The sequence below is a fragment of the Oncorhynchus tshawytscha genome, linkage group LG06 (genome assembly GCF_018296145.1).
Source record: "Oncorhynchus tshawytscha isolate Ot180627B linkage group LG06, Otsh_v2.0, whole genome shotgun sequence".
NCBI classification, from domain to species: Eukaryota; Metazoa; Chordata; class Actinopteri; order Salmoniformes; family Salmonidae; genus Oncorhynchus; species Oncorhynchus tshawytscha.
Window position 1 is genome coordinate 8,883,729 of NC_056434.1, and position 10,110 is coordinate 8,893,838.

The 10,110-nt window shown below is 46.0% G+C and overlaps 1 protein-coding gene across 4 annotated transcripts; it reads left to right on the top strand.

Moving 5' to 3' along the window:
* The first annotated feature begins 709 nt into the window (after positions 1-709).
* LOC112253238 (protein ANKUB1) lies at positions 710-9,123 on the top strand. Of its 4 annotated transcripts, XM_042322917.1 has the most exons (5): positions 712-1,095; positions 1,239-1,353; positions 2,265-3,188; positions 4,010-4,105; positions 9,065-9,123. In XM_042322917.1, exons 1-4 carry the CDS (start codon positions 981-983, stop codon positions 4,089-4,091), a joined length of 1,236 nt encoding a protein of 411 aa, XP_042178851.1. In that variant the 5' UTR covers positions 712-980; the 3' UTR covers positions 4,092-4,105; positions 9,065-9,123. The 4 variants fall into 4 exon arrangements, 3 of the variants coding, with proteins under 3 accessions (XP_042178850.1, XP_042178851.1, XP_042178852.1); XR_006083570.1 differs by having other exon boundaries at positions 710-1,095; positions 2,265-4,105; positions 9,065-9,110; XM_042322918.1 differs by lacking the exon at positions 9,065-9,123 and having other exon boundaries at positions 4,010-5,614.
* The last annotated feature ends 987 nt before the right edge of the window (positions 9,124-10,110 follow it).

Consider the following 10,110-nt stretch of genomic DNA (forward strand, 5'->3'; position numbering starts at 1 on the left):
AGTGGAGCACAGCAGGCTGTATAGTAGGAGAAGAAGAGGCCCTTTGGGTTCATTGAAATACATATTCATAATATTTCAGTTAACAATTTAATCTGCACCCAGATTAGTCTTCAATTTAATGTTCACCCAGATTAGTGTTCAATTTAATCTGCACCCAGATTATTGTTCAATGTGATAGAAGAAAACTCAGTACAGCACATGAATTAGAAAATGTTGTTACAAATTTGAACCACGAGATGGTGGTAGATTCTAAGTTTAAATAGCTTGGACCTTTGATTTGTCTCTGGATAGAAATTGCCCTTGGGCACAGATCTAGGATCAGTTTACACCGCCTTCTGCCAGCAGAACAGCCTCAATTCGTTGGGGCATGGACTCTACAAGGTGTTTGAAAGCGTTCCCCAGGGATGCTGGCCCATGTTGACTCCAATGCTTCCAACAGTTGTGCCAAGTTGGCAGGATGTTCTTTGGGTGGTGGACCATTCATGATACACACAGGAAACTGTTGAGTGTGAAAAACCCCAGCAGCATTGCAGTTCTTGACACAAACCGGTGCACCTGGCACCTACTACCCCGTTCAAAGGCACTTCAATATTTTGTCTTGCCCATTCACCCTCTGAATGGCACACATACACAATCTATGCCTCAATTGTCTCAAGGCTTAAAAATCCTTCTTTAACCTGTCCGCTCCCCTTCATCTACACTGAAGTGGATTTAACAAGTGACATCATTAAGGGATCATAGCTTTCACCTGGATTCACCTGGTCAGTCTTTGTCATGGAAAGAACAGGTGTTCATAATGTTTTGTTTACTCGGTGTATAAACACAACATAGGTATTTATGTAAAACAAGTGAATTTACTGTGTGTCCATGGTCTTATACTTCAGCGAGAGCCGGTGGTGCGTGTGTTCAGTGCCGTGACGGGGGAGACCCTCTCAGTCTTGGGCACTGTGTTTCTCCTGAGTACGTCTGTGGCCAGGCTCATGACCCTGGTGTCCCAGCAGTGTGGGCTTCCCGTCAGTTCCTTCAGACTGAGCTCTCCCACCGGCCTGCAACTCTACGACTGCAACCGGCTGCATGACTACGCCATTGACCTGGGTATGGCCTTCCTTGTGCAGTAGATCAATGGTCCTCTGGCTCAACACCTTATGGATGTAACACAGAGACAAATGGACTGTATGGAACACATTCTTGGTTCATGGCAACCAGGAGGACAACCTGCATGTGTCTCTGTCTCCCAGGGGCTACTCTACGGTTGGACACCTGGGATGGGTGGGCGGAGTTCCTCAGAGGCTGCTTCCTGGGACACAGACTGACCGTCCAACGACACCTGTCTAGGGAGAGACCTGTGATGAGGTCAGAATACACATCTACACACTGAACTGTATGACAGACTTACTATCAACAGTGATGGTACTGACCCTGTATATAGCTTACAATGATAGTACTGACCCTGTATATAGCTTACAATGATAGTACTGACCCTGTATATAGCTTACAATGATAGTACTGACCCTGTATATAGCTTACAATGATAGTACTGACCCTGTAACCAATGATAGTACTTTATAAGGATAGTTGACAATAATGATAGTACTGACCCTGTATATAGCTTACAATGATAGTACTGACCCTGTATGACTGACCCTGTACTGATAGTACTGACCCTGTATATAGCTTACAATGATAGTACTGACCCTGTATATAGCTTACAATGATAGTACCCTGACCCTGTATATAGCTTACAATGATAGTACTGACCCTGTATATAGCTTACAATGATAGTACTGACCCTGTATATAGCTTACAATGATAGTACTGACCCTGTATATAGCTTACAATGATAGTACTGACCCTGTATATAGCTTACAATGATAGTACTGACCCTGTATATAGCTTACAATGATAGTACTGACCCTGTATATAGCTTACAATGATAGTACTGACCCTGTATATAGCTTACAATGATAGTACTGACCCTGTATATAGCTTACAATGATAGTACTGACCCTGTATATAGCTTACAATGATAGTACTGACCCTGTATATAGCTTACAATGATAGTACTGACCCTGTATATAGTTTATATTCTCGTGTTTTTTTCCTTCATACGTTTTTTCTCTTACCCTGATATTTAATACTGCATTGTGGGAAAGAGCTTGCAAGTAAGCATTTTACTGTACTGTTTTATAACCCACTGTATCTTGTGAACTTGACAAAAAAAACTTGAAACGTGTTATAAATACATTGATTCTGTATTATTCCAGGTTCCAGCTCCGGGTGGCACTCTACATCGCTGCTTCTCTGGGCCACCTGGACCTGGCCGGCTGGCTGCTGGAGAGGGGGGTGCGTGTCATTGAGCCGGTGGGGGTTCACCCTTACCGTGAGTGGTGCCACCAGACGGCCCACCCCGACGTCGCCAAGTCTCCCGCTGTCACCTACATCGAGCGCGGCCAGCTCACCATCCTCAAACTCTTTATCGCCAGCAGCGTTCTGACCCTTGCCTGTCGGGATCCCCAGGGTCGTGACCCCCTGAGGATCGCCCTTCAGTACGGCCACAGGGAGTGTGTGCGTCACCTGGCCACCAAGCTGTGCTCTGTGGTGGTCCTCCCAGGTATGGCCCTGCCCATGCGGACATACCTCCAGATAAAGGGCTGGGTGAGGCTGGGGCAGAGGAGGGCAGCATCCAGGCACTGCATGGGCCTCAACAGGGCTCCGTTCAGGACCAGGGTGGGCGACACGGTCCTGGTGGACGGCTTCACCCTCCCCAAGATGTCCTCCAAGCCCAGGAGGAGTGAGGCCAAGGCGGGTATCAGGGTGATGTCCACAGCCTCTCGACGTTTGACCCCCATCAACTGCCCATCTCATGTATCCTGCCCGCTCCGCGCCCTGGCATCCCAGGATAAACCTCTTCAACTACCGAAGCTACACCCTGTGGCCACGAGGGATGAAAGAGAGAAGAAGAGGGGATGTGGAGGGAAGGGATGTGAGGAGGATGAGAGTGGGGATCAGAACAGCAACCAATGGAGGAGCAGAGTCCCGCTCCCGCCCATTTCCAGAGACACCAATCTCAGACCTGTGTTTGCCTCGCCAAACTCCGCCCAGATACTCACCACCTCACTGGAGGCCTTTTCTCTCCACTGCGACCGCACACCCAGAGAAAACGCCATATACTGTTTGGCCTTGGCCAGGTTAGTCCAAGTTCAAATGACAGCTACGGTGAATATGAATATTTCTCTGGAGGTTTCTTATGAAAGGTATGAATACTGTCAGAAGAAGCCTCCTATAATCAGTGGTGGGGGGGGGACACATGTAAAAGCTGTTTACACACTTTTTATTTTATTTTGTTCAAGCATTTACCCACCTTTTGTGGAAGATGCATTTAAAGTAGAGGGAGCGTTACTTCTTTAATCCTGAATGGCAATCAGCATTTACCAGCCAATGGTTTTACCACTTCATCACTGCCTATGATATACCCTTATCCTCCCTGAATAGATTTCAGTACAAACAAATCATGAGCCAACCATCATGCTTAGAAGGTATATAGTCAAATCAACTCAACTCAAACTTTAATTTGTCACATGCGCTGAATACAACAAGTGTAGATCTTTCCGTGAAATACTTTACTTACAAGCCCTTAACAAACATTGCAGTTCAAGAAGAGTTGAAGAGAATATTTACCCAATAAACTAAAGTAACAACTAATAAAACAGTTGAACTTGTCCGGTGGCCATTTGATTAATTGTTCAGCAGTCTTATGACTTGGGGTTAGAAGCTGTTATTGGTTTACCCCAACAAGTCCTGAAACAAATCATGAGCCAACTATCATGCTTAGAAGGTATATAGTGTCAGTCTTATTGGTTCACCCTAACAAGTTGTTTCAGTATGGGGAGAGGATAGGATGTAAGGGCACTACATTAATGTATTGAAGCCATTACATATACAGTATTTCCAATGCTAGGACACAGATTTGGTCTCCTAACCTTGTTCTGGTTGATTGACTCTCTAACAGTGCCTTCACACAGAGACCATGGTTGCAGCAGCTGAATGTAGCGCGGACTCTGGCCAGGAGGAGTGCTCAGCACATTGGGTAGACACCAGGATCCTGGTCATTAGGCAGATTAAACATACTGAAACAAGGAGGGACAACCTGGAATTGTCCAAAAAGGAACTCTTATTTGAGTTTTTATTTTTTACAGTGAACAAGATGAGACTTTGGAACGGATGATGCCTGAAACAATGCGGACGACTTAGAATTTCGTTCCTTTGGATGAGGCTTATAGATATAGTCAGTACTGTGTTTGATTTGTGTGCAGAAAGTTTACAACGGCAGGCAGTGGATTCTCAGTCATTCCTTTTCTCAAGTAACAAAAAAACGTATCGTATTTCACTGGCTATTTGTAGTAGCCAAATGTGAATGGAATTATTATTATTCTAGAATCATTCAGTTGACTGAATGTGACTATGTGGTTGTGCTGTATGTGATTGTACTGAATGTGACTATGTGGTTGTGCTGTATGTGATTGTACTGAATGTGACTATGTGGTTGTGCTGTATGTGATTGTACTGAATGTGACTATGTGGTTGTGCTGTATGTGATTGTACTGAATGTGACTATGTGCTGTATGTGATTGTACTGAATGTGACTATGTGGTTGTGCTGTATGTGATTGTACTGAATGTGACTATGTGGTTGTGCTGTATGTGATTGTACTGAATGTGACTATGTGGTTGTGCTGTATGTGATTGTACTGAATGTGACTATGTGGTTGTGCTGTATGTGATTGTACTGAATGTGGTTGTACTGTACGTGATTGTAAGTGTTTGACATGGGTCTAATTGAGGCTCCAACCCCCTGCCTTAAAACTCTTTTATTAAGATGTGGATCATTATTGCTCATATGAGTCTGTGCAGTGTCAAAATAATACATACTGTATTTCACAGAGTACTTGACAAACTCTTTATTTACGTTACAAAACTGACAACTACTGTAACGATGTGTTAGCACAGCATGTGTCATCATTCCCCTGCAGTGTGTGGATTTACACAGCAACATAGCAGACAGCTTAAATAGTTTATTTTTATTTAACCTTTATTTCACTAGACAAGTCAGTTAAGAACAAATTCTTATTTACAATGATGGCCAAACCCGGACGACGCTGGGACAATTATGCGGCACCCTATGGGACTCCCAATCACTTGGGAGTGGGAAGGATACCAAATCCAATATCACACACTTCTTCCTTAGTATTCTGAGAACTGTCAGATAGCTGTGAGAGCTATGAGTGGATCGTGGACCCATGCATAAATGATAACTTTGCTGTAACTCAGTGGGGCAAGTAGAACATCCGGGTTAGTGTATGTGCATTATCTTGTCAGTTGATTGTCTTTGTCTCAAAGCCTTTCCATTTCTGGGGTATTGAAGAAGCTTCTGATCTCAACCTTCTTGACAGGTACGAAACACTTGGTTAGTGTTTGTGTCTTATCCAATGGGTTGTCAGGTGAACGTTGAAGATGCTTCTTGGAGGTGATCTAATGATGTCATTGAATCGCTGTCATTGAGTTGCTCACTGGACAAGACAATTATTCACTGAAAATTAAATCTGTCTTTCATTTCACTTTTGTTGATATTTGATTGGCTATTTGCTGTCTTTTGAAAATACAAAAATAAATATAACTGTTTTATGAAGCACTTGTAGACATTCATTGTTTTCAAAATCATATTTTCAGCAAAACAGATACATACTTTTACAATATGACATCAAATAAAAATAAAGTAAGTGATATGTAAATGATTGGCAAAAGGCTCCAACCACCCAAGTCATAGACGGTTCACTCTGCTACCACACGGCAAGCGATACGAGAGCACCAAGTCTGGGACAAAAGGCTCCTTAACAGCTTCTACCCCCAAGCCATTAGACTGCTGAACAGCTTCCACCCCCAAGTCATTAGACTGCTGAACAGCTTCCACCCCCAAGTCATTAGACTGCTGAACAGCTTCTACCCCCAAGTCATTAGACTGCTGAACAGCTTCTACCCCCAAGTCATTAGACTGCTGAACAGCTTCTACCCCCAAGCCATTAGACTGCTGAACAGCTTCTACCCCCAAGTCATTAGACTGCTGAACAGCTTCTACCCCCAAGCCATTAGACTGCTGAACAGCTTCTACCCCCAAGCCATTAGACTGCTGAACAGCTTCCACCCCCAAGTCATTAGACTGCTGAACAGCTTCCCCCCACCCCAAGTCATTAGACTGCTGAACAGCTTCTACCCCCAAGTCATTAGCCTGCTGAACAGCTTCTACCCCCAAGTCATTAGACTGCTGAACAGCTTCTACCCCCAAGTCATTAGACTGCTGAACAGCTTCTACCCCCAAGTCATTAGACTGCTGAACAGCTTCTACCCCCAAGTCATTAGACTGCTGAACAGCTTCTACCCCCAAGTCATTAGACTGCTGAACAGCTTCTACCCCCAAGTCATTAGACTGCTGAACAGCTTCTACCCCCAAGCCATTAGACTGCTGAACAGCTTCTACCCCCAAGTCATTAGACTGCTGAACAGCTTCTACCCCAAGTCATTAGACTGCTGAACAGCTTCTACCCCCAAGTCATTAGACTGCTGAACAGCTTCTACCCCAAAGCCATTAGAATGTTGAACAGATTCTACCCCAAGCCATCAGACTGCTGAACAGCTTCTACCCCCAAGCCATCAGACTGCTGAACAGCTTCTACCCCCAAGTCATTAGACTGCTGAACAGCTTCTACCCCCAAGTCATTAGACTGCTGAACAGCTTCTACCCCCAAGTCATTAGACTGCTGAACAGCTTCTACCCCCAAGTCATTAGACTGCTGAACAGCTTCTACCCCCAAGTCATTAGACTGCTGAACAGCTTCTACCCCCAAGTCATTAGACTGCTGAACAGCTTCTACCCCCAAGTCATTAGACTGCTGAACAGCTTCTACCCCCAAGTCATTAGACTGCTGAACAGCTTCTACCCCCAAGTCATTAGACTGCTGAACAGCTTCTACCCCCAAGTCATTAGACTGCTGAACAGCTTCTACCCCCAAGCCATCAGACTGCTGAACAGCTTCTACCCCAAGCCATTAACAGCTTCTACCCCCAAGCCATCAGACTGCTGAACAGCTTCTACCCCCAAGCCATCAGACTGCTGAACAGCTTCTACCCCCAAGTCATTAGACTGCTGAACAGCTTCTACCCCCAAGTCATTAGACTGCTGAACAGCTTCTACCCCAAAGCCATCAGACTGCTGAACAGCTTCTACCCCAAAGCCATTAGAATGTTGAACAGATTCTACCCCCAAGCCATCAGACTGCTGAACAGCTTCTACCCCAAAGCCATCAGACTGCTGAACAGCTTCTACCCCCAAGTCATTAGACTGCTGAACAGCTTCTACCCCCAAGTCATTAGACTGCTGAACAGCTTCTACCCCCAAGTCATTAGACTGCTGAACAGCTTCCACCCCCAAGTCATTAGACTGCTGAACAGCTTCTACCCCCAAGTCATTAGACTGCTGAACAGCTTCTACCCCCAAGTCATTAGACTGCTGAACAGCTTCTACCCCAAGTCATTAGACTGCTGAACATCTTCTACCCCCAAGTCAAGTCATTAGACTGCTGAACAGCTTCTACCCCCAAGTCATTAGACTGCTGAACAGCTTCTACCCCCAAGTCATTAGACTGCTGAACATCTTCTACCCCCAAGTCATTAGACTGCTGAACAGCTTCTACCCCCAAGTCATTAGACTGCTGAACAGCTTCTACCCCCAAGCCATCAGACTGCTGAACAGCTTCTACCCCCAAGCCATCAGACTGCTGAACAGCTTCTACCCCCAAGCCATCAGACTGCTGAACAGCTTCTACCCCCAAGCCATTAGACTGCTGAACAGCTTCTACCCCAAGTCATTAGACTGCTGAACAGCTTCTACCCCAAGTCATTAGACTGCTGAACAGCTTCTACCCCCAAGTCATTAGACTGCTGAACAGCTTCTACCCCCTACCCCAAGTCATTAGACTGCTGAACAGCTTCTACCCCCAAGTCATTAGACTGCTGAACAGCTTCTACCCCAAGTCATTAGACTGCTGAACAGCTTCTACCCCCAAGTCATTAGACTGCTGAACAGCTTCTACCCCAAGTCCCTGAACAAGTCATTAGACTGCTGAACAGCTTCTACCCCCAAGCCATTAGACTGCTGAACAGCTTCTACCCCCAAGCCATTAGACTGCTGAACAGCTTCCCCCCCAAGTCATTAGACTGCTGAACAGCTTCTACCCCCAAGTCATTAGACTGCTGAACAGCTTCTACCCCCAAGTCATTAGACTGCTGAACAGCTTCTACCCCCAAGTCATTAGACTGCTGAACAGCTTCTACCCCCAAGTCATTAGACTGCTGAACAGCTTCTAACCCCAAGTCATTAGACTGCTGAACAGCTTCTACCCCCAAGCCATAAGACTGCTGAACAGCTTCTACCCCCACGCCATAAGACTGCTGAACAGCTTCTACCCCCAAGTCATTAGACTGCTGAACAGCTTCTACCCCAAGTCATTAGACTGCTGAACAGCTTCTACCCCCAAGCCATAAGACTGCTGAACAGCTTCTACCCCCAAGTCATTAGACTGCTAAAGTCACAGCTTCTACCCCCAAGCCATAAGACTGCTGAACAGCTTCTACCCCCAAGTCATTAGACTGCTGAACAGCTTCTACCCCAAAGCCATCAGACTGCTGAACAGCTTCTACCCCAAAGCCATTAGAATGTTGAACAGATTCTACCCCCAAGCCATCAGACTGCTGAACAGCTTCTACCCCAAAGCCATCAGACTGCTGAACAGCTTCATACCCCTTCTACCCCAAGTCATTAGACTGCTGAACAGCTTCTACCCCCAAGTCATTAGACTGCTGAACAGCTTCTACCCCCAAGTCATTAGACTGCTGAACAGCTTCTACCCCCAAGTCATTAGACTGCTGAACAGCTTCTACCCCCCCAAGTCATTAGACTGCTGAACAGCTTCCACCCCCAAGTCATTAGACTGCTGAACAGCTTCTACCCCCAGGTCATTAGACTGCTGAACAGCTTCTACCCCCAAGTCATTAGACTGCTGAACAGCTTCTACCCCCAAGTCATTAGACTGCTGAACATCTTCTACCCCCAAGTCATTAGACTGCTGAACAGCTTCTACCCCCAAGTCATTAGACTGCTGAACATCTTCTACCCCCAAGTCATTAGACTGCTGAACATCTTCTACCCCCAAGTCATTAGACTGCTGAACAGCTTCTACCCCCAAGTCATCAGACTGCTGAACAGCTTCTACCCCCAAGCCATCAGACTGCTGAACAGCTTCTACCCCCAAGTCATTAGACTGCTGAACAGCTTCTACCCCCAAGTCATTAGACTGCTGAACAGCTTCTACCTCCAAGCCATCAGACTGCTGAACAGCTTCTACCCCCAAGTCATTAGACTGCTGAACAGCTTCTACCCCCAAGTCATTAGACTGCTGAACAGCTTCTACCTCCAAGCCATCAGACTGCTGAACAGCTTCTACCCCCAAGTCATTAGACTGCTGAACAGCTTCTACCCCCAAGTCATTAGACTGCTGAACAGCTTCTACCTCCAAGCCATCAGACTGCTGAACAGCTTCTACCCCCAAGTCATTAGACTGCTGAACAGCTTCTACCCCCAAGTCATTAGACTGCTGAACATCTTCTACCCCCAAGTCATTAGACTGCTGAACAGCTTCTACCCCCAAGTCATTAGACTGCTGAACATCTTCTACCCCCAAGTCATTAGACTGCTGAACATCTTCTACCCCCAAGTCATTAGACTGCTGAACAGCTTCTACCCCCAAGTCATCAGACTGCTGAACAGCTTCTACCCCCAAGCCATCAGACTGCTGAACAGCTTCTACCCCCAAGTCATTAGACTGCTGAACAGCTTCTACCCCCAAGTCATTAGACTGCTGAACAGCTTCTACCTCCAAGCCATCAGACTGCTGAACAGCTTCTACCCCCAAGTCATTAGACTGCTGAACAGCTTCTACCCCCAAGTCATTAGACTGCTGAACAGCTTCTACCTCCAAGCCATCAGACTGCTGAACAGCTT

Excerpts from the sequence above, each read along its gene's own strand:
- LOC112253238 (XM_042322916.1), top strand. The coding sequence starts at position 981 with ATGACCCTGGTGTCCCAGCAGTGTGGGCTTCCCGTCAGTTCCTTCAGA. Across the intron at positions 1,096-1,238 it reads TGACTACGCCATTGACCTGG|GGGCTACTCTACGGTTGGAC; the intron begins GTATGGCCTTCC and ends TCTGTCTCCCAG. Across the intron at positions 1,354-2,264 it reads AGGGAGAGACCTGTGATGAG|GTTCCAGCTCCGGGTGGCAC; the intron begins GTCAGAATACAC and ends GTATTATTCCAG.